This window comes from Coturnix japonica, chromosome 2 (assembly GCF_001577835.2).
Source record: "Coturnix japonica isolate 7356 chromosome 2, Coturnix japonica 2.1, whole genome shotgun sequence".
NCBI classification, from domain to species: Eukaryota; Metazoa; Chordata; class Aves; order Galliformes; family Phasianidae; genus Coturnix; species Coturnix japonica.
In genome coordinates this window covers 30467399-30492381 of record NC_029517.1, presented here as the reverse complement: position 1 = coordinate 30492381, position 24983 = coordinate 30467399, and the positions used below count along the sequence as shown (strand labels likewise).

The 24983-nt window shown below is 38.4% G+C and overlaps 1 protein-coding gene across 3 annotated transcripts in view; it reads right to left on the bottom strand.

The window, feature by feature from the left end:
• CREB5 (cAMP responsive element binding protein 5) overlaps positions 1-24983 on the bottom strand; it is a 241078-nt gene that overhangs the window by 172845 nt on the left and 43250 nt on the right. For all 3 annotated transcript variants that reach the window (XR_001553120.1, XR_001553121.1, XM_015853850.1), the window contains exon 4: positions 19903-20024. Coding sequence is in view for 1 of the 3 variants with exons in the window: in XM_015853850.1 (XP_015709336.1) it covers positions 19903-20024 (122 nt within the window). In the remaining 2 variants the exon portion in view is untranslated. The remainder of the gene's footprint in view (positions 1-19902; positions 20025-24983) is intronic.

The following is a 24983-nucleotide window of genomic DNA, read 5'->3' as shown; positions in this document are numbered from 1 at the left end:
TGCTGGTTTAAACAAACGCTCTGACTCTTCAGATATTATGAACAAAATGCAGGGGATCTAGAATTTTTGGTCTTTTGTCTTAATTTTTGTGACATGATCTAATTACAGACATTCAGTGGTGCCCTCTAATTACCAGAAGAAATGAATACTGAAAGATGACCCTTGTCTTCCAGGATTCCATCCCCTCTCCCCCACTACCCTCCTCATGCCCTCTTCATCATGCCTGTTTCAGGATGCGCTTCTGACACACCAGGCCTTCTTTACACACACTGCAAGCAATATGTGGTGTGTACCAGATGTATCCATGATAAACCATTCACTAGAGGAAAAAGAAAAAAAAAAATGTGATATAAAGGAAACGCAATGAACATATTTTAAGGGACAAGGAAATTTTGGAAGACTGGTGTCATCAGAGTTTGAAAGGAAATAGTTTCTCTGTGGGAAAAGATGACATCAGATTGCATGCTTATGTCTTGAAGTTTCCTACAAATATCTCGCATTTTCCTCAGGGTTTCTCATTTCAGATACAATTACTTGCCCAAGATAGCAATTTAAGCATTATAACACAAAGAGCTTCTTCTGTTCTAATAAACGTCAGTAATACTAAGTGTCCATAGCCTCGCTTGGGTCACTTGAGGCATTTTACATTGCTAACACTACATCCTGTCCTGCTAATTGGGAGGATGCAAAATAGGTGAATCACAACTGGCTGCTTAGCCCTATATAGTTTCAGTAATACTTTATGCAAAAGCCATAAACTGACTATTTTGTTTCTTCCAAGTTGCCTATTGTGACTTTTATAAACAGGAACCTGGCAGCATGTCAATGGTGCAAACTGATTTCCTTTTCTAAATACAATTTTAAAAAGCAAATAAACAAAGTTATGCCTGCTAATGAAACATTATATGCCATGCTGGAGCTAGTTTTTCTCAAATGTATTCTCTAGAGCAGATGGAACACCAATAAACACAAAGCAGCAAGCCCTTTCATAAAGAGTATGTTTAGAAGCAAATACATTCTCCATCGAACTTTGTCTAAGGAAAAACTGGCTTCTATCTGTAATGTGTCTCGGGGACTCAATTACGGTCCCATTAGATTGCCATAAACAAGGGAGCTTGCCATGAATCTCAAATGGAGAAAGGCTAGTAAGAAAATTTAATAGAGAAATTTGTTAGTACACTTACTAGGTGCAATTCCTAGAGGCCTCAACTAAAATTAAGGCCTTATTGTGTGGAAATCTGTACAGACACATTGATGTGCTACACTTGCATACAAACCTTAAGAGTCCAAACATATGGAAGGAAAGAGAAATGAGGAAAAAGCAGTATGTGTAGCCAAAACTCAAGACTCGATGGAAGGGCTCTTTTCTCCCAGTCCAACGTCTTATCCACTAATTTGCACGGTTTTTCTATATCTAATACTTGACCATGGATTCAGAAAAGAATGGCGTTGTTTTGTTGGTGGTGATTTTGGTTTTTTTGTTTGGTTGGTTGGTTGGGTTTTTTTAGGAAAAGCAAAAGTCAGAAACAGTATTATAAGCTCAACTCAGATTTATTTTACTACATTATCATTTAATTTCCTGTTAATTGGGAACAATGCACATATAAAATAGGTACCCAAAGAACTTTCTCAAAGTAGGTGCACGTCAAGTTTTGAAGGAGAGGCAATTAGACACCCAAAAGCAGCTGCCAGATTTGGAGGCCAGTCAGAGGGTAGTTGGAAACCTGGCTTTCCTTTCTTTATTGTAAGGAGTTTTGTTTTTATCCATCATGAAACAGAAAGCTGAGGGGGAGGGCGGCAGTCCTCCAGCAACTGCTTTAAACAAGCCTTTGATAACACTAACTGAAAGCACTAGGCTTTTCAACATTATGCAAACCATTTATAATCTGTTAATAGCAAATTCCCAGAGACAGCACTTTGGCATTTAAATTTGTTATATTTTATTTAAAGCTTCTTTGAAATTCTCATCATTGATTTCACTGGCATAAGTTATTGGCATCATGCATGAGTTACAGCAGTGGCTGCTTGACTGCATTCAATAACTAGAACATTTTTTTAGACAGAGCACTTGGTAAAGGAGAGCAAGGATGGTAGCAACGAAACAGCCAGTGATTTTCCATTCAGGCAGTTTCAAGCAGAAAACCAGAAGGCTTAATTTTTCTGCTAAGAAGTCAAGTGGAAATGCTGCTACCTTGGTAATAAAATACGCCTCCAAAATATTCTTTTAACTCACATCCACTGCAACAGTTAATGCTGGGCCTGTCTGGCTAGTTCAACACGAAGAATAACACAAACTACTGGGAAAGGCCCAGGAATCAAGGTCAATCAATGGTGGTATCAAAAAATATCCAGACAGCGCATCTGCTTCACAAAAGGTGTCTTTTGGGTTGGCAAGTGAACAGATAGGAAGCAAACAGTTTTGATCAGTGCAAATTATACAAGAAACACCAGAGCATCAAGCCAAGTTAACCAAGTTAATGCATCAAACCTTCTGGGAGATAATGACAAAGGCAAGCACGCATTTTGTGGTATCCACAACTGTTTCAACAAACTTTAGGCTGACATTTCAGGAGACGAAAACTAGTGCAGTCTAGATCTTGGACTGAAAGAATTTAGAGAACTAGGTTAAATTATTTGGAAGCCCTTTAGACAGTTACCTTCTGTACCTGCAGACAGACATGATAAACAACCAACAAGAGCAGAAGAGCAAGAAGCCAACAAGGGTCCTGGAAACAACAGGGTTTGTTGTCCACGAAGGCGTGCAACTTTGGTATGAAAGTTGCAGCTTGCAGGGACTGCTTAAAGAAGAGTTACAGCAAGTAAACTTGGTGACTAAGGTTGTGTGAAGCTGGAAATCTTCTCAGGACAAGAGAAAGAGATCAGAAATGCAATTCTTTGGGCTCCAGAGGTGCTCTGCAGGTTAGGTACACTGAGAACTGCTGAGCTGTCTTCCTCATTCTACAAGGATTTCTGCATAACTTCAAATTACTTCATATTCCTCTGCTTTACATCTAATCCAGGATGAGTATCTCCACCCAGAGAGTGCTTGGAAAAGTGACAAGAGAATAGCTTTTAGAGACCACACAGTATACACCTGGAATGGGAAAATAATAGAGCAGCTGCAGAATGGAAGGGATTTTGAAGGGGAAAGAAACAAGTACACACACCTCCACAGAAATTCAGAGTAGAATGCATTCAAATTACAGCATCACAGAAATGACAAGATCATAACCCAGACACCAGTACCTAAGCAAACCAGCAAAAATAAACTACAATCCTTTGGTGATTAGAAACAGGAACACAGAGAACGACATGTAAAAAAAGTGGTATGTCCAGATATTTTTATCCAGGTAGCATTGCAAGGTCTATTCTTCAGAGGAGAGATCATCTGCAGAAAATTGTATCCAATTCAAGCAATTCTGGTTCTACATCCAAATCTGGGCACCAAAAATCACAAGTCCTCTAGACTAAAAAATCTTAATGAGGTTACATGGTGGTGGTAGTGGAGGGGGTGAATTCTCAAAGTAGGACACATTTTGCTCAGCTTCTCTGTTCACTGGAGTAAACAGAGAGAACAAACAAGCAGCACTATATTTGATAATGCTACCAGACAATCATCCAGATGTACACGCTTCCAGTCATACTAATTAAATGCAGTGTGGAGCCATCCTGGAGAAATTATGTAAGTTCCTTCAGAGTATTATACACTTCTGAAATGCTTTTGTGAGGCTTTACTCTACCTGAGGAGCCAGAATGCTCATCTTTCTTTCCCAAGTAATTTGCCCACTTGTAATGATGTAATCCAGCTGGACAGATAGCATTGTGTGAGGAGGCAAAACTTAATTTAAGCAACGGAAAGCAGGAGTTTCAGCTGAGCCATGAAGGAAATGGGGCAAGAATTCATCCTTGAAGAGCAAGTGAGGCACACACAGAGAAATGTTATTTTTCCCGAACGTTTCTCTTCACACAGCAACTTTTGCCTATAAAGAGAATGTCAGTGGTATGTCTCAAACTGAAGCTACTCAATACCTAAAAACTAAGGGACAGAGGAAATGGAGTAAGTAGCACCAAAACCCTTTCTCACAAGTGGCTAGCTAATAGTGTACTGGCATTAAAAAACATCTTACCTTGGAACACAGTAACAACCCTACTCATTGTAAATCCACTTAGCCAAAGTAAGATTGGAAGTTATCACTACACAAGGCATAAAGCATAACTGCTGTGGACTCCAGGAATTACTGCTGGATTTTTTTTTTCATTATCAGAAGACCACAGAAAGGACTGCAGTCTGGAAATCCATTTGGTTCCATTGTCTGAGCACAAGGAAGTAGGTTTTCTAGTAAGATAGCACTCTAAAGGTGATATTGTGCATGTTTTAGACAGTCTGTCAGCTCTCTAGGAAAATTACTGTGGTATAATGCCTCATCACAGACATTATTTTTAGCACTTAACCTGAAGATTGTTTCTAAATATAATAACCTTCAGCATTCCTGGTAATAAACATACAGGAAAAGGTAATACAACCCCTGTGTGATACTGCAAGAGCCATTTCCCAATTATCTTACAACTGAATGCTTAAATTCTTCTCAAATACTTGGCACAAATTATCAGATTCAAGATCAAAACCTTAAAAGCCAATTCTATCTGTGACTCAGCACAAGGTCTTCCTAAAATGTGGGACACCAACTCGCATTTCTGACACACAGTTGTGAAAGTGTTTGCAAAGCTTAAACCACTGAGGTTGGATTACTTGAGCTGGCCCAGAATTCTACCTAGTTTCATGCTTTCAAAATATATCAACAAAAAAAAAGTCAATGAGCTTATCCATATTTAATAATTATGTCTTATACAATAAGCCCAGAAACTTTAACACTCCCAGTAAAATTTATTAAGTATTGTCAGTGATGCATAAGTTAATCATTGAAAGGAAACCTATTCATTACAGAGAGAAACAAAAGAGATGTAAACTCAAAGTTAAAAAAAAAAAAAAAAAGGAATAAAAATTTGTGTGATAGTAGAGAATATTGTTGTTCTTGTAGAATATTTGCTTTAAGGCAGAAATATGATAGTCTGAATTCTAATAAGATAAGATTAGAGTCAGTGATGTAGGGAGTCCAAAATGATTATTCTTCTTTCAAAAAGGACAGACAACACACTACCCTACAATACTTGGTATGTTTCTTCTTGCAGTAAACATTACTAATGCTCCTAGAGAGGGGCTGACCTTGCCAACCAATTACATTATGCTAATTTGTCTGTTACTATAACTCCTACAGAGGCATTCACAGCTCAAAACAGGACAGAGATTTATACTGTCTCTTCCAAGCTGCAGACTACAAACATTAATCTCTCTTTCTCCTTCCAGTTACAATTCTACACGGCAATATCTACATGCAGAACCACTTCACATTCAAAGCAACAGTTCCCACCAGCTTTACTCAACTTAAAAGACAAGTCATGGCCATATCTTGCTCTTTTAATAACTGTCACTCTATCTAAGAAAGCATATGCTTAGTAACAGCTGTTTTCCTATGAAAACATATGGTTTCTCATATGCTTTTGAAAACACCACAGGAATGGATTCGCTTGCTAGACACTAGTGCCATGTCACAACATGAAGCAACAAAATCATTGAAAGGAACTGCAATATGTTTTCTAAGTTATACCCATGTATTACAAAAATAAGTATTGTTTCAAAGCAACAAAAAAGATCACCCAGCTGAAAACATTCAAAGTAAAAATAAGGCTCATAATTTAGGATTTCTGTGCACTACAGTATTAGTTAAAGATGGAATCAAAACACTGGTCTTCTACAGACAGGCAGCACATACCATATTTCATGCAAGTACTTTGTAGTTCATATTGCATCATAAGAAAGACCCATGAGATCTGCTTCTTTTAACTGCTGGTGAGATCACAAGTTTTCCTAACATGTTTCGATTGCAACTAGATCAACAGATTATAGAAAATAATTGTGTCACAGCAGTTTAATAAACTACTGTCCATCAAGTAAACCATAGTAATTGGCCTTACATGCTTTTCTCCCTTTGTATTGATGGTTTAAGCAAACACATTCTTCTTCATATTTATGGCAAGCTAAGACTATCTGCAGTAAGTTGCACTTCAAAGAAGAAAAAAGCTAACTTTTTGGGCTACTTTATCCCAGATGTGCACAGTCTTGGGCCAGACTAAACTAAAAGCTAAATATTTTAGTAAATAAAAGTTGCACTTGTGGTTTTAAAGCTCATTTAAGCAGTAACTACATTAAAAACTTACATGCAAAAAGAAAAAAACTGAAAGTGTTTTAAAAATTACAGTGAAATTACAGTTCAAGAGGAGAGTAGAAAAGCCTCCAAAAATATCTTCTGAGGAGTTAAGAAGGTGCTTAAGCACATGGTACACAGAGGTCGGGAAAGTCAATGAAGAGCAAGAACTGGTGAAACTATTTGGTCAAACTGAAGTACAGCCCTCAGACATCTGGACCACTCCCTTCTATTGGTTAAAATTCCCTTTGCAGAGTCTGTATAAGGCAGCGTTTGCTTGTTGGTCCCATATGTCACTATATTTAGCATTAGCATAATGGTAGATACACAGTAAGCGCATACTGTCCTCTGGCTCTTCATCTTCCTTCTAAAAGGCAACAACCAAAGACTTCCCAAGTTGCCTGGGCATAAGGGACATAAGAAAAGTTGATTCCTTGTGCAACTGTTCCTACCAGGAAGGACTTAATGCAAAGCAACAAACCTAAAAAGCCCTTAGGTCTGTGCACAGAAGTGAGGGATGGAACGAAAAGATACTGCCAAAGGCGCTTCACAGTTAAAGAGCTTGTTACAATAGGCAGAGACCACAAGAAAATTATGAAACCACCTGTAAAGATTGACTTCTTAATACAAGCAAACTGCTCAGTACTCTCCATTCCAGAAGGTAACAGAGCCATCTTCTGTCTAAGATGACTCTTTCAAGCCCATATGAGCAGTAAGGCCAGAAAACAAAGTCTGCATCGTGGTGGCAAACCATTCATATGTGGCACAAGTCAGATCTGCAATCTGTGAGAAAAAGATTCAGCACAAGAGTACCACAGAATCAGATTTCCTTCTTCTGTATATGAAACACCCAGAAAGAAAGGAAACAAAAAAATAATAACAAAAACTACTTTTTAAAGAAAGAATAAAATAAGGTATAGCCTGCCATTCAGGATTTTCATATCCTGTCAATAACAACAGTAAACTGACCGTTCCTGTTTGACTTAAACTTGTTATCCACAATCCTGGATCTTCATTAGAAAATAAAAGGAGGAAGAATTGATTGAATTATAAATGTACATCTAATCTTTCCGAACATACTGACTAGGTTTGTGTGGTAATAGGTATTTTTGTAAGGTAAGGCAATATGAGAAAACTTAAGTGTAAATACAACAAAAGTTACCATTCAGGACATAGCACAAAAAATTAATGTGCTATATATATATATATATTGTTCACCTACATTTATTTTCAGATTCAGAACATTAGATCTTCCATGAAACCACTTAATTTTCTGCTAATGACCAACATGTGATATATTTCTGATGTCTGCAAAATTTAATTTTCTACTCATTTTCCAGTTGATGAACAAAAGGAAACTGCTCTTGCTGCATAATTAACATGCCTTATACTCCTATCATGAGCCATGCATACAAGGCCATATCCATACTACTTTATGAAAAAATTTTATCTATGACCTTCCTATGGATGCAGGGATGAATTATACCGCGTAGACTCTACCAGGTTCAGAAAAATTCACTCCATGCTAGAAGTGATCAAACACTGATTACTTTATATAAATATATCTTCTGTATTAAACCACATTTTTAAGTACATAGTAAAAGGAGAGTATAGTGTGAAAACAATTGGCTGCTGAGGCTTTCCAATCAGTTCAATGAGTCCATGTGAGAAAAAAGACGGTCCCTTCACCAAGTTTTTAAAATTCTCTATTACAAATAAAACTTTTAATGCTCTCTGAATTAACTGTAAGTGGTGGAATCCTCTCTGCCTGATAGCAGAGAGAGGGAGTATTTAAAATTACTGGAGTATTACATTGCTTTACACAGCAAAAGGGGTTGAGGGTGTCTAGCTAGAATTGCTCATTGAAGTCAAAGTGACAAGGATCTGATCCAAACAGTACCTATACAGGCAGCACTTCAAGTTCCTTAGTTTCTCATCTCTTTTACACTGCATCGATAGTCTTTAAATGTATCAACTTCGGAACAAGCAGAGATTATTTAATTTCATTTTATTTTATTTTATTTTTGAAGAGAAAAAAAAAAACAAAACATGCTGCAGAATTAGGTTAGTAATGTAATCTTGTTGGCAATGTAATAGTCATGGTATAATCCCCTGCATTATGAAAGTAATTGCCATAATCATAACCTACATTCAGTTATTTTTCTACAGTGCAGCTGTGGCAGTTTCCCACTCCCAACCTGCCATCCTATCACTGAGGAGACAAGAAGGGGCAGAAAGCAGAGCTCACAAAACACTGCTACAGTCCATCCCTCTGCCTTTCCTAATAGCAAGTGACTCCCCATCCCAGTTAATAAAGAGCTCCTTGTCCCTCCATTATGGAGTGTAATCTTTAAAAGATTACATTCTCATTTGGGAATGAGCCAAGAGCCAGTGGGAAATTCTCTAGTAAATTGGATAGGGAGACAACAATATGAAGGGCAGCTGGATGAGAGCACATTTTTTTCAGGGCATTCCTGTTCCTCTGGTATTATTAGAAGTCCTGCAGTCTTGGTTCTTTTCATTGCTGTGTTGTCACTATAATGCTATTCAAGAAGGGGATACGGATTAACTGTTTTCAAGATGGAATGTGAGGAAGTGAATATTGAAAAGCAGCGAGAAAAGAGAAGGAAAGCCCAATTATATTTTTTAAGTCTTACCGTCTTACATAAATACAAGGGAAGTGCACTGTGTTGTGAAACACTGTATTAAGTGACTCAAATACAAATGTTTGGTCTTGTTTTTACTCAGATTGCCATCAGGAAGACAGTTTTGAGACCTCCATTGCTAACAGTATACTAAGAAGCACTTTGAAACATTTCCCTCATTGTCCCTTTTCCCTTGCCTTCATCTTCCAGCAGATGCATCAGCTCTGTGGAACCTGTTTTCCACCACACACTACCTGCAATCCTAGATGGAGAAAACAAACCAAAATAACATGGGGCAGGCATCATTCCATTTGCATACAGAAGGATGCCAGTGAATGAAATGAAAAATCAGTGAGATACTAATTTTATTGTTCTTTAAAAGTATTTTCTGAGGATATGACAAAAAAATTATGTATGCAGTAGACTGGATATGTGCTTCACATTAATTTGGTCAATAATAATGCATATATACTATTGCCTTTGTGCCAAGTTTTGCTAGAAAATGAAATCTCAAGAAAAATAAGCTGAAAGAAATTACTTTTTTAATGAGTGGGTTAATGAGCATTTCACTAGAGAAGTCAGTTTTTAATCACAACATGAAATTATAATAAATTACATTTCACGAATGAAAATAAATCATTTATTAGAAGGGATTTTTAAAAAGAAAGTTGTAGCAGAGGAGTTTTCGAAAGATTACTTTTATTCTTAGACAAACCACCAACTAAACTGCAACTTTCTTCACTTACAGAGCTCAAGTAACAATAGTTACCTATATTCTATGCAAGGCAGTAACAAAGATAGATTAAAACAGAGGATTGGTTGCAATTTGGGAAGTCCTGATTCAGCAAACTATCTCTATTCAACAAGCCCCTACACACATGCTTGAAGTTAGCCACATGTTTAAGAACTATTGAAGTAGATGGTCTTTGGCCTCATTTCAGAAAAGCATTTATATACACATTTAACTGTCTGAGATCGATGAAGCAAAGAAAAGACACTGGGATAGGGGAAGTGTACCTGAAAAAGATTCAGGCCAAACAATAATCCATAAAATAAGAACTTATGTGTGGAGGCGTAATACACTTAATGGCTTTCCTATTTTTTTCCTGAAATGTCTATGTTGGCATTCACATCTGTATGAGTTTACTGTATTGGAACAAAAAAATAGTATTAATGGGAACTATGGTAACTACTTGTCATTAGAGAAATAAGCCTTACAACAATATTACGTGCCATGGGATGTGAAGACTTCAGAGATAAGAGTATGAGGAAAATCAAGTACATTTCAAAACAACTGAAAGCAGAAACGACAATATCCCTTCTTTCTTTTTTAGAAAATTATTCTAATACTTATCAGATGAGCATTTCCACCTCTCCTTTTGTCAAGGGATGCATTTCTACATCTCTACTCAGCATTAAGAGGAAAAACTGACTCCGTTTCCATGAGACATAATTTCATCATCAAATCATCCACCTGCAGTGCCCAGCAGGCCTTGGGTTGCTCTGTATATCCAGCTGTTGAAAGAGGAGTTGCTGAACTGTGGGACAGTCCTTCAGATATCCAGCTTACTAGACAACAGCTTTTCAGATCAAGACATCACAAAAATCATGCAGCCCTTCAGCAGAGACAGTGATCTGACCGTGCTCCACTCCAAGGTCAAGGCCTGCCTGGAAATGAACTACAAGGAAGGAGCGGCTGTGAAATATGATGGTACTGTGGCAGTGCTGGTGAATGGGAAACAGGTGAAAAATCACTGTCACAGAGAAGCCCAAAGCATCTATGAATTCTATGATACTCAAATTTCTTATTTTTATGGATACTTCTCAGCTCTCCCTCTGTCTAACTGATGTTCACTTCTTCATTGTGAATGCTCCTTTCCATTTTCTTACCCTGGTCCTGACTTCAGGGCAAAACCTCTCCTCAAATGAGGGAAGAAGAGAGAAAGGACAAATCTCTCTTAATGTAAGAGGGCAAGCCACATTGCACACACACATTCACTTTAATGTATGTTGAGAAGGAGCTGAGTGACCCAATTAGCTAATGACTGTAGAGCACTTTTAGCCTATCAAAAGGTGCTGTGGCATGGAAGTCAAGAACCTCCATCATCACATGCATTACACTTGGAGCCTATATGGTTCAGAGCCTCACATAGTCTCTTAATGTGTGTCTTTTTATGTTGATGGTGATGAATTATTTTTGTGTTTGTTCACGTTTGTTTGTTTTTTAACTGCGCTTCCTTTTGCAGTTCTCTCTTCAGGTTAGAAATTCCTTTTCTAATAAAGAATCAAGTACACTAGAGCCTGCGTGTCTTTTCTTCATCGGTGAACAGCATCCCAGGTTTTTACCAGCCTTACCTCTCACCCATCTCTCAGGTTTTCTAGGAGGAGAGGGAGGAAAACATACTTGCATGCAGAAATACAGAATACAATTTGTTTTGTGATTGTAACTTGGGCATTTCTACCTGAACTACAGCTTCTTTCAGTTGATATCAGAACAGACCTTTAGAAAATAAAGCATAAAAAAAAAGGTTCCAAATAACTTCTGGCATAAAATCAAGAGGGGCAGTTGTCATTTTCCAGAATTCCAAAAAAAGGAAAAAAAATACAAAAAAACAAACAAACAAAAAAAGACTTCTCCAGAAACACAACAATTTTTCTATCCCCACTGAGCATATTTTTCCCTCAAGATGATTTCACTTAATAAGAGTACACTGCAAACAATCATTAGGCAGGAAAAAAAGGGTCAGGACAGGGATAACAAAGATGAAAAAGAAAACTGCTGAGAGTTCATCTCTGCTGTTTATTTTGAGGCACCCTTAGGATTCAAGTGGGACTACGCTCATTGTATTCAAAGATTTAGTTCTTTAAAATACAAACAAACAAATCTGGCAAGGGCTATCAACCAGAAAAAGTTCTCCTCATAATCATGAAATAAGGTCAGTGTTAATTCTTTTGTATGACAATCGCAACTCCTCGACAGATTTTTAATTATTTTTTAAAGGTGAAATTAAACTTTCTTAAGACTAATGGCCATTTTCTGCAGGGACTGCTTTTTTTTTTTTTTTTTTTTTGGCTGTGCTTTCCTTATCAAGTACTTTGAAGCTTTTATACAAATTCTGGGTTAGCCCAGTCTTCTTAGCAGCTTGTAGCCATTGAAAAGCAAGGCAATAATCCATCTAGGTCTAAGGCATTTTCATAGAAGTGATGCAGAGCTGTGTCAATTTTAATGTTATGCTATGGAGAGTGCATGTAGCTCTCTCCACTTTAGAGGATTAAAAGTGACCTCTCTTACCAAAATCAATAAGGGCAGCTTGCTGTGACTAATAGGTTGTAGAAATTCAAAAGAGGCTGTTTGTAACACTGAGTTCATTCTCCCTACCCAGCCCCAGACTGGCTGGCAGATCTGCACTTTGACATGTACATTCACGTGGCAAACTAATGTCTGTTATCCTCTCAGGGACCGAGCAAACCATGCACATTTCAAGAAAGAAAGCAAACTGGTATTTATTTGCTGAGAGAGGATTTGGCAACTTCTGTAAAGAAGCATGTGAGAGAAATCAGAATAATAGTTGAATTTTGCATCCCTGATATGTTTTTAAAAGACCCTGACTTATTATCAGGACCAGTAATCAGATTCTTCGCATCTTGCTATGAACTGAGATTTTTTTCTCATCTCTGAGGAAGGCCATTTTCTTCCTTCAGATCTTTGCCTAGCTGCTATAGGCTAAAAAAAAATTCAAACTCTATTAAAGTCAGCGGAGCTGCCCCCACAAGGTATGAGATTATACATCCAAAAGTAGTAATCATTAACTACTGTGGCACATGCTCAGCTTCTCTTAACCACTACTCCTTCAGTTACTCTGAAGCACTTCAGATCTAATGGTAAAGTTTGGTGGCTTTTAGTGAGCGAATAATTTTGTGTAGTACTGGAAAAGGGTCATGCTACGGGGTTCTCACAACTGGTGAAAAGTCAGTTTCCAGTTTCTTATTTTGTAGCACTAAAGGCTACCAGAAACTCACACCAGGACCTCCAACCATAGAGTTAAAATACCTTTACTCTCTTGAATGTTTATGACTTCCAATTTATTTTGCTTGAGGTACAATTAAAAAAAAAAAAAAAAAAAAACTTACCCACAGTACTTAGCGTGTAGATATTTTATCCATATAACAATCACCATCATTGTCTATATGCCAAAAACACAAGATTTGCCTTGGGGGAGCAAGGGAGAGAAGGGGCTGAAGTGGGAGAAACCCAACTGTAAAGGTTTAGGAGTCCCTATGGATGTTTATAAATAGACGACTGCCATGTGCAAAATGTGAAAGAAACCCAGTCAGAATTACAACTCGTTGCCGTTTTGAAATCTTCTGTGTACACTTTGACAGTAGACAGAGTTTTAAGCAAATAGTAAGTCAGGAAATTATTAGCATTTGAATTTTGGCTAAATAATAAATATATAAGGTTATAATCAATAAATAATAGGAAAGAGCTGCAAGTGAACCCACCAATTAATGATAAATAGGACTTGGCACAAAATAACTGCCAATGTGGATCTCATTAGATGACCATGGAACCTGTTCCCGCAGCAGCCCTTTCAGAGGCAGGGAAAGGTGAAGTAACCAAAATGTCTGCATACCCACCCCCTCACAGCTCTCAAGCTGCAGGATTGCAACCACCTGGGCCAAAATGACAACCTTATGCTGAGTGAAGGCCATGCCATGGTTCTCCAGTCTTTAATTGATAGGTTTCCTGTTCTCAGCTTTTGGACCTTTGCTCTGGAATTCTACCTAAACAAAGATAACCAAAAATGTGCAGCTCTCCCAATCTCACTGGAGAGTGGGGATTTCTCTCTCCTCTGCTCACCTTTTATTAATGGTACCTCTTAAAGAAAGAAGTGCCCCCAAGCAAGGAATATCAGTTAAACAGATACAGTTCACACACCAGACAGGGAGAAGGAAGAGGGGAAGAGACCCTGAATTATTAGACTAAAAACAGACATAGCATATTAATACAAAGAATAAGCATATGGTTCTAATAGGCTTTCTTAAAATGATTTATCAGCTGTGATTAAGCCCTCAACCAGCATGTCTATCTTCATAAATAAAATAAGAGTGCACCTTGCTCTGAAATATATCAGCAGTATCTTATTACCTAACCAACCCAATAGGCTGCAGTCCACTTAAAATTTGGCTCTTGGGAGCAGAGTTTGTATTTAATTGCAGAGTGTAAGCTCTAAAGAGATTGCCAAGATTTACAGGCTTTACCTAAAAGACAGACTTACTGAAAACACTACTAGGAGCAAGGTTTATCCCTTCATCGTATGCCATTGAGTCCATGCTGCTGAAATCTGAGCATGTACCAGGAAAGCTGTGCCATTAAAAACATTCATAGGAAGACCAAGGCAAAATGCACAACAGCTATGCAGTGTTGTTCTGAAGGAAATATCAGAATGAAATCAGGCAGTCTTCCTTTTTTGGGGATGGCCAAAATATACAAAACGCAACTAAAACCCAAACATTACAAGAGAGTGACTCAACTTCATTGGGACAGAAACAATATGAAGCAGAAGGAAAGTGGACTGTCCTTTCTGAGCTCTGCAGGATGATTCATCAGCTGGAATTCAGAAGAACATGGAAGGATTATGGCTAAGGAGATTTAGCTCAATCAAAAACGTATGCCCTCAAATATTGTCTTTCTGCATGATATAGGCTGGAAAAACACTCATGTCTTCCCTCAGAGCATGAGGATCTAAATTCAAAAATCCATTCAAATACACTCCATTGCAACAGAAGAAGATAAGACAGACCTGCCTGCCATCAGAAGATAAAATGTACTGACAGAAGCAAGCAAAGTTAAAGCCTGTTCCTCCAAATATTTTTGCAAGGTCATGTTATGAACTCTGTTGTCCTGAAAGTTTTTCTGTGCGGTTCTGTACCAGTTCAGCATGCTAACAAAGTGCCTGGAATAAGTGTCTGAACTACAGATATATGCTCAAAACATAACTCTCAAAGTCAGTGGACCAAAGTGCCAACTGCAGAATTCCTGTATAAAATATATCGCCACATGTCTACCATGAAAGCTCCACACGTTAAGAAAAGCAGCCGAAGTATAGCAAGTCTACCCATCTGGAGAGAGGAGGAGAGCATTCTTCCTGTCTTTAGCAACACTGAACAACAGCTGATAAATCTTTAACACACATGGTTTGCGCGATGCCCTGTGCTGAGACTGAGGAGATATGGAATCAATCCGAGGCTCTGCCACAGACTTCCTCTGCAATTTTTAGCACATCACTTGAGTCCAGATCCCTTATGGTAGCTCAGTGATTTGCTCCTGCTTTATTTCAGTGAGAGCAAGACACCAAAATGCCTTTGAAGATCCCTATCAATCTTTTGAGGCTACAGTGCTAAAGATGCTTAGGAACCAAAAGACACAGAAAACTGCTTGCTTGGTGGAACAGTGGAAGGGACCCAACTGTCTTGGAAATATCACTCAGTGCTTGCAATTCTTTCAGGAGCCTGGTGTACTACTATGAAAGAGCTCTGGAAAATAACATCTGCAATCTCCTTTTCCTTAGAAGATAAGAAAAAGAGTATTCCTATTCTCCATAGGAATGCTGCAAAAGTTAATTTAGGAAAAGGTGGCTATAAACTAACAGTAAGCCCAAAAGCAGATCAGTAAGTCTTTTTAACTTGATGGAATTAGCACATATGAAAGCTCAACCCATTGGAAAACTTCTGATACAGGGTGATAGCGTATCTTTACAGTACCTGAATGTACCACACAGAAGAAATACTACGAAATTAAGATACTCACTTTGACACACATACAGATGTTACATTCAAAGTTTGGAACTATTATATTTCAGCCTGAGTCTGGGGTAATATTTTGGACTTTAAGAATTTTGAGTTATCTCCTTGACAACAGCTTAACTGATTGATAAAGCAATGGGTTGAAGCTATTACTATTCATTCCTACAATGGTACCCTAGCATTTAAGTGCTGTATTAATGTAAATCATTCCTAGTCTTATTTTCTTCCTGTTTTAAGACCCACCATATAATATACTCAATCACAAGAGGAGAATGGGTAGTCAGAAGGAGCATCGACTTGAAAAAAGTATGATTCTTCTTACATATCTAGATAAATGTGTGTATGTGCATTTATGATTGCATAGTTTAAACACTATTAGGAAGCATATAAATACAAGCTTTCTGCTGTACAGTGTCAGCCAATGAGAATTGTTCTGGAAGAAGACATGAGTTTGTTGGTTTGTATTATTTCATAAGTGAAATACAGCTGTTTCTAAGCACTTGTCACTGAAATGTATACCAGCACAATATTCTTGTTTCATCTCAACCAGTCCCGTGGGGTTTTAGCATATTCACAAGGTAAGAAAGGAGCTAATGGGATTGTTGTAGAGGCAGGGCACAAGCTCAGAAGTTAAACCATTCTTCATCAGCACACTGCAGCACTGACACTACCTCCCACAAGACCACACTTAAAAGGAGTTCAACTTGCAGATACCTTATGCTGCAATACTAGAAACTGAACCCATCAAAAGTTCCTTAGATAATTAAAAGCTCAGAGCAATGTAAGCCCAAAACAGGCAGCTAGCAGGAAGAAGTGCCAGCATATTCTGCCTTGTTGACTTGGGCTGCAAATTTTGTCTTTGGCAGAGCTGTTAGTGCTGCAAATATCAAGCTCCTAAGAGCTGTAGTATTTACTCTTTTGAAAGTGGAAGCTGTGATCCTGTGGGTCTTGTCCAATCTTGGTGATTCTGTGATTATTATTTCAGTTCAGGTCCAGGGCATCATCATCGTTACTATTACTTAAGTCCACTCAGTCCTTAAGCAGAAGACTAATCCAAGTGTATTTTAAAAGATGACCCTTCGTAGGTGAGCTTACAAGTCTTTGCAGGTAAGACATCGAATATGAGAGGCAAAAAGAGACACTACTTCCACTTTACACAGAGAGACAGTGATTTGTTGTTCCAGGTCAAACAAGTAGGATATTAATGCTCATGCTTTCCCCTCAGTACCACCTTTTCTAGAAGGGTACTGTAATGGAATGCATAGTAATGACAGCACAGCAGTAAGATACCAGGCTGCAGCAGATGAGCATCTGCTCAAATGCAACGGCGATGGGCACAGACATAAGGAAAGAACCTGCTCATCTTCAGATCTCAGGTACACAGGCATCTCCAGAGAAACACCCCTGTCTCCACTGCTGACCCATAAATACAGTCTGGGGAGAGGTAGATCCTGGCTCATTCAAGTGCATTACTTGCACCTAAGCTCCCCTGGATTGGCCTTCCTTCCCACCAGGTGCTCAATCACTGGTTTGAGCCATTAGCATTTCTGCTACAGGTACACACATTGTTCTAAAAGTTTTCACAAAGCACTTCACAGCTAATTTGGATTGTCACCAGCCCATATAACCAGCTTAATCACAACAAATTCTCATGATTACCAATGGGCTCCCACTTCCTCAGATTTGTAATGTATGTTTGAGTTTTCAAATGATGACTCCCAAGGACGGGGAAAGTGTTTTTCTCTTACAAGATTTCAGTGTCATGCTGTGTGCTAAGCCACAGCGATATACTAAAATAAACAAAACTTTCTTTCAGAGCGCAAAGAAATTAACCTGACAAAAATATTTTTGCAAGATTTTTCTATGCCATGAGTAAGTTTTCCATGCTGCTGGTATTGATCTCCAAGCACTGGTAGGTCCATTAGGAAAATACTACTTTGCACTTACTCCAGGTACAGGCTGCTAGAAGCATTGTGTTAGCAATAGTTACAGAGGAGCCCCTTTTCGTTTTTGGCCTTTGTCTCTTGTATTTGCATAAAGCCCTGCTGGGGCTCGCTTCAAATTCCTATCTGTCAGTAGGTAATGTAAGAACGAACATAGAGCAGACTAATTGAAAACACAGAATGAATGTTACAGGTTAGCTAGCCAGTATGAATTTAGCCTTTCCTTATATTTTTATTTAAATGATTTCTCCCTCCTCCCATCATCCATTTGCACCCTTAGGATCACCAGTGCCGGCTGAGCAGATAGCTAGAAGGAGTGCAGAACAGGACATCCAGAGGCCACTAGACACCTATTATCATCAGGTAACCCGATGCCCTTTTGTAGGCTTTAATCACATTATGCAACTACTTTTTGTGAGCTGAAATGGACTTTGCAACACCAAACCTTATAATTTAAAGCTAGTTGCATAAAAGTTCACATCAGTAGATTTCTACACATTTCCAATTCCCAAAAACAAGTGCCATATAGAAAGAACCACCTAGGAATCCTCTTCAGTACTGATAATTTGCAGAGATACAGGAATATATAGATGTTCCTCTACACCCTTCAGCACACAAGAAACTACTAAAATTTATAATCAGATGCATTTATTATATTACATTACTGTTTCCTCACATTCATTGTAGATGTAAAGTTGTGAGAGTCATTGGTCAGTCTGGGATATTTTCCCAGCCTTTGACCACAGCTTGAGCTCTCATATTTGGACTTCTTTGCTCATTTTACTATGTCACAGTCTCTCTCCTCTTCTCTTTTATCTTCCCAAATCTCCCTCCTTATAAGCCACAAATTTCTAGATTCCCTTCCCATATTCTTTCTACATGCCTCCTCTTACTTTCTTTATCTCAGTAACCAGTGTTCCCACTTCTTCCAAAAAGCCTTCTAATGCCTTCACTCTGCAGACATCAAGTCAAAGTATTTCAGAGATCCCTAAATGCTGCTGCCTCCAGATTTAACAATCCCCAGCATCATCTCACATGTGAATTTTGAATTGGACAGCAAAGCAAGTGACAGAACACAGCAGTACAAGAAGCAACACCTATACAGGAAGCATTTGCAGCTGGAGACAAAGACACATGAAACTAATGCTGAGGCACGCACTAAGAAGTGCCTTCCAGCTGTAGCACCATAGCTGCTGTGTGACCTTTTTTCCTACTTTTAGTCTATGGTACCAGTTAATATTCAAGTTACACAGAGATTACTGTGAGAATTAAGTCAAACAACACAACATCCAATAGCTGGAGAACCTTAGTGGCAGGGGATGGAGCGTATGAATTTCCAAGGGCTGCAGAAAGGAGAGGAGAGAAAACAGAGGCACAAAAGGCAACACTGTGATGGAGAGGCACTGGGCAGCTTGCTTAGGACTGGTGGGATGTGAGAAGCCCCACGAGTAATATATTTCAGTTCTCAGAAGCAACCAAATCTTTGGATGTTTATTTGAAAAGTTAAAACTTCATGTATTACCTCTTTGCTCTGTAGTGCGTTGAGCTATTTCACAGTTCCTTGAAAGTTTTAGCATCTCTTTAGGATGCCTCAAAACACTGTAATAACCTTCAGGCACATAAGCATATATAACCTGGTAAAAAGTGGTCTATATAACTCAACATGAACTTATAGACACTAAAAGTAATAGAATAACTACTTCAAAACTGATACATTATCTATTACGTTAAATTCGCATCTCCCAACCCCAGCACGAATACTTAGTGATAAATAAAGACATACAACAAAGCTTACAACAATGACAACTAAATCCAAGGATCCACTGTGATGCAGAGGAAAGATCAACACTGCTTTTTAAACTAAATGTCTCCTAACAATCCGCACTTCCCCATAATGTATTTCAGCAAGTCTGCAATCCTCACTTCAAAAGATGATATAATTTTCCCAAGCCTCTCCCTCAAGAGGTGTGTGGTTTTTATTATAGTTTACTTAAAAGCAGAGACTTGGAATCAAACGCTGGCAAACACATGACACACTTTAAGAAACTTAATACTGGCTTTTCTTTTTGTTGTTGTTGTTGGTTTGGGGTTTCTTTTGTCAACTGTTAGGATCCTTTGAAAAGCATGTCACAACTTAGAGTGCCACCTAGTTTCTAACCCAAAGGTTACGAGATGGTAACAGGGTTCAATCTGCTTTCACTGCGACTATTAAGGGGAGGAAAGATTCTGCCTGCTGACACTCACCCTTTTGTTGTTTTCTTCTTCTTGTGCCTTCCTAAACTCGTGCTCTAAGGAGCAGTCGATGTCGTTGAAGAGGCCCACTTCCTCACAGTTCTTCAGAAAGCGTGTCGGTGTAGGAGTCTGATCTGAGAATACGAGAATAAATGATTGCTGATATTTACTATTTGAAGTAAAGGGAGACAGTCTGCCAGCAAAAAAAATAAAAATAAAAAGAGAGGTTCTAGCTAACCTTTCCAGGCTGCCCCACTCTACCGCACCATCATTAAAAGCAAACCACACAGCACTGAAGTCTGACATTGTATAATGCAGACAGACAACTCTTGCCAGCAGTGTCTGAAAGCAGGCAGCAGTCATCGTTCAACCAGAAAGAAAACAGGCCAGATTTTCACAGAGCATGTAACACAAATGTATATCCTTAACATGTGGAAATGGTCATTATAACTATGCATAAACCTCCAATAAAAGGTGCGTGCAAAACAGCGGACAGACCGCATTATAATGCACATTTATACTGCAGCATGCAGGTAACTCTGGCAGACATGCACTAATTCATGCCTTCAGAGCTTGAAAAAACACTTCCAAAGAGCACGCACTCTGAAACACATGGAGTGTTAGTCACGGTACAAAGTTCTGCTTCTACTGCAATTTTCAAAGGAACGAAACAACATCAAGGAAAAATGAACTTTGACAACAAATAAGCATCCATATCTGTTTTATACCTAGAAGTTGTTGATAATACATATAAACTATGAGATTTGGACTTTTTTCTACATCTCTAGGAATTTTTTTGCCCTCTCAAAAAATCCAGGGAAGGATAAGATTATTTTGAATCTCACAAGCTGTAGAAACTCAAGCAGGTACAAGATTTTCATCCTTCTTTTCAAAAACCCACAGGACAGATGAGCTAAAGTGCCCTGTAGAGCACTGCCTGAGCAGTGACTTTGGCTGGTCCTTGCCCAGGATATGAAAGATAAAGCCCAAACCTGGGAACCATCTCTTGGCTCTTCCAAGACTAGTTCCTGAGGCAACACCATTTATTCTGAGACAAGTTCTTCACTACTGCACATCAGCATCCACCCAGAACTACAGTACAAACCTTGCACACTAGTTTCGTATTCTCAATTCCATGTTCCAGCTCAAACTGCTTTGTAGTACCTAATTTTATGGAAAGACTGAGCTATCTTCAAAAATCAACTTCTGCATAGTCATAGACAACTACCCTATTGTCTGAAACTCATTCTTTAAAGAATGAAAACTGTGTCATGCTAATCCCAGTTGTCTATACCAGGCCAATTCTGACCTCAGAAGAGAGCTTCCCACTTCAGTGAGCTCTGGAAGAAAAATTTAGTTTCTTGCACCTAGCTAAGCTCAATCAAGTTCCAGTATTTCATCACTACAGGGAACAGTTACCAGACACAATAAACATCACATGATCAGAATAGAAACACACAGCAAACCCTAAACAAAAGGCAGCAAGAAAGGAATTCATTCAAGAGGAAATGCAGTTTCCACTTGGAAACTAAGTGATTGGGATCCATCTTCTCCCTTGTAAAACCACAGTGAAGCTGATTTCCACCTGTAGAAGGCATGGTTCTATGGGTTTGACTTTCTTAAGCAATATAAGGGCTAACACAGTGGTTTGCACTTATATTTTTGATGGAACAAGCCGAGGTAACACAGAAGGCAAATCCTTAATGTTAAAATTCTGGATTATTTGTTTTGGCTTGAGCATTATACTTGTGAGCATAAAGGAAACAAAACTGAAGCATTTGGGAATGCACACATATTTATCTATTAGTTTTCACAGTTTTTTGATTACTGCATTACCAGGCAGAAGCACAAGGCTTCCCAAGAATCTCACAAGAACTCAACATAAGGAGCCAAGTCTACGAGGTGCTGACACCATGGGGCCTGAGGGTACTTGGCACTTTACGGATCCATACCCTAAACTGAGGGTAACCTTACTGATCCCAGTAGATTTTCACCAGGAATGACTTTGGACTATGGACTGGAATTTGCAGTGGAAGTGAAATGTACTAAAAAGAAGGAGAGATAAAATAAGTATTACTTTAGTAAAACAGAAACAAAAAACAAAACTTGATTGCTTTGTAGAAAAAATAGAAAAATAGTATTTGCCAAGTCTGGCATAAAGGACATGTAGGTATTTGAATGTGAGACAAACACATGAAACACCTTATTTTTAGAAGCGGCATATTCATATCAAATAAGTAAGGTATCATTTTCATGACTGAGGTGAGCAACCAAGGTTTCATAATAAATAACTTGATAGCACCACATCCACCAAATCCTAAATTTCTCTATAGCTTCTTGAATTACATATAAATTTCTGTGTGTGAGGAAAGGGAAAGTGGTGCAGGGTATCTATCTTAACATATAAAATGTCTTGTTATTTCTCATCAATATGTACAGCTGTTCAAGAAATCAGGAATTACTTTAATAGATTACATCAGCAACTTAATGAGTAACAAGTTGCATCTATTCCATGAACCAAAGACAGAAAGAAAAAAGTTCTCCATTAAATAAATCCATTTGAACAGTGAAAACAAAACACCCAGAGGAAACATACAAAGGCTTCATATTGCTTTCTTCTATGTGTACGAAGAGCATATCTTCTGCATCACAAGCAGACTGAGATAATCTGCTCTGTTTTGTTATCTGCTGTGGGCCACACCCAGTCTTCTCTATTAACTGCTTCATTATCTAAAAGCATTAAAGCTGGTAGTTGAACTACATTATTTAGATCACCAGCATATCGACATGGTTATCTTCAATGACTGCATCAGTCTTTCTATAGTTGCCGTAGCTTCTTTGATTCAAAAATCAGACTGGCATGAATTCTAAATGTGCTTTTATTAAACAGACTGTCCCCCTCTCGTCACCTCTCTGTCAAGGGAGGGGGGAAAAAAAATACCATGAAAATACCATCATGAACTCCATTCGCAAAACCCTCTGGAAGACAGCTCAGCCAGGTGTAAACCAAGAGACAGCTTTCTGCCTTGTTCACTCTTTAGCATCCGTAGAAACCAGAAGTCCATGAAACCTCTATGTTTGCATGACAGCAAAGCTGATCAGGATCCAGACTCTAAAGCACTGAGACTTTACTTTGCACAATAATTATACTACACATCCACTTATTTCAAGACTTCATGGCTACCAAACCCATTGGGCTTTCTTTGCTCCTAACACAACTATTTAGCCCCTGGAAAACAAGCTCTACCTCAGGTGGTAGGAGAATTTGTAGAAGAGTTTACTCAACACCACAATTATTCTTAAGCATAAATTAGGTGTGCCCTTGTGTTTTAATTGGGGACAATATTACAAAGGAGACCCTAGCATAAGTTACACATTCAGGTCTCCTAGAATTAATAAAATACTCCTAATTCTCAGCACTTAAAAATGCATTAATAGTTCCAACAGCTTGTGCCTGACCTCACTGTTCCCTGTTTGGTACAAACAAACCTTTTGTTGCTATCACTAGCGCCCACAACTATTGGAGGCTCACTGAGAACAGGGCTCTGATTTGTTGTAATTCAGCAAGTAGATGTGCCAGACCCATCTGGACTAAAACTCAGACAGAGCTAGCACTACGCTCAACATTCCTGCTGAGGACACGCATTACTGTACAAAGCTGTCCTGCATGCACAGTGTTATCCACACAGTCCTGACTTTCAATGGCCCAAGCTGCATTTTTAACTGAGCATCTTGGGATTTGGCTCACTTGGGGTTAACCATAGACATCTAGCTATTAAATTAACCAGCCATCCCAATCCAGTCCCACAGTTCAAACAAGAGTCTTTCCATCCCAGCTGCCACCAGCACTCATTTCCTTGGCTTTTAGGCATCTCATCTACCTACGTATGCTATCAGACTGTTACTTAGCAAGTTAATTCTATCTAGCCTTTACCACTAGCTTGAACACAGAACCCACTGAGCTTCAAACTGGGCAATAAATATTTTGTTCAGCCTATTACTCAGATGAACAATCAGCCTCTCTAATAACACAGTCGTAAACAGAAAAGCTGCAAGAAACAAAGTTTAAATAAACCCAAAAAGTGTAAGTAGACAACACATAAGTATCAGAGCAAGACCAGAAGGTCTAACCTATGCAAATCCCAGGCCAACCTATTCCTTCTTGAAGCAGAAAAGTCAGCAATCAGATTTCGACTTCAACTTCTCACACAGAATATATTTGGGCTGCTGAACATGTTGAAAAATATGTCTTCAGTGTTTGGAGTGACACATCTTTGTTCTCTGAACATACTGAAAATATGCACTGTAAGGCAATAGGATATTTTTCTTTAGTGAAAACAAAAAGAATCTTTTAGGTATTCACCATGTTTGTCTGTGTGGTTGAGTTTGTGTGCGTGTATGTTGGTTGGTTTGTTTTCATTTTAATTACCTAGATAACAGCCTCAGATAAGATAATGGTCTCAATATTTTACTTTCAAAATAACAGCCTTTCTAAGTATGATCCCAGGAAATGCGATGTTAGTTTGCAGCATACAGTTCATTTAAATCATCATTTTGTAAAACTATCAAATCCCAGAATTCTACCCCTCAAAGCACAAATGAAAACTATAAAACATGATACCCATTAAGAAGAACCAAATGGACAGCAATGTGAAATGTACTTTGATTTAAAAGATAAATAATTTAAAAAAAAAAAAAAAAAAGAATAAAAAGGAAAAACTTTCCTAAGTTTAGAGTTTGTATTGAACATTAAACTACTGCAAACATTATTCATCCTCAATAAAAGCAATCTAACAGCACAGCTCCGAAGTGTAACTTGATTCTTCGTCTTGGAAAAAAAAAGAAAATGTTTAGTCTGATGTGCAGTAATAACAGCCATTTGGCTTGTTCAGCTGTGGGCTTTGTTGAAGTTATATACTTACCCATGTTATACTTTCACACAATGATAACAAAGTCTGAGTAACAGGACTAGCAATGAAATTTGAAGGGCTGCCCATCAAGCAGCGACAAGGAAAGACTAACGTCCTGAGAAATTCAAGAAAGTTTCTTTGTCGATGCAGCAGACTACCACCCAAGTGTACTAAAAAGCTCAA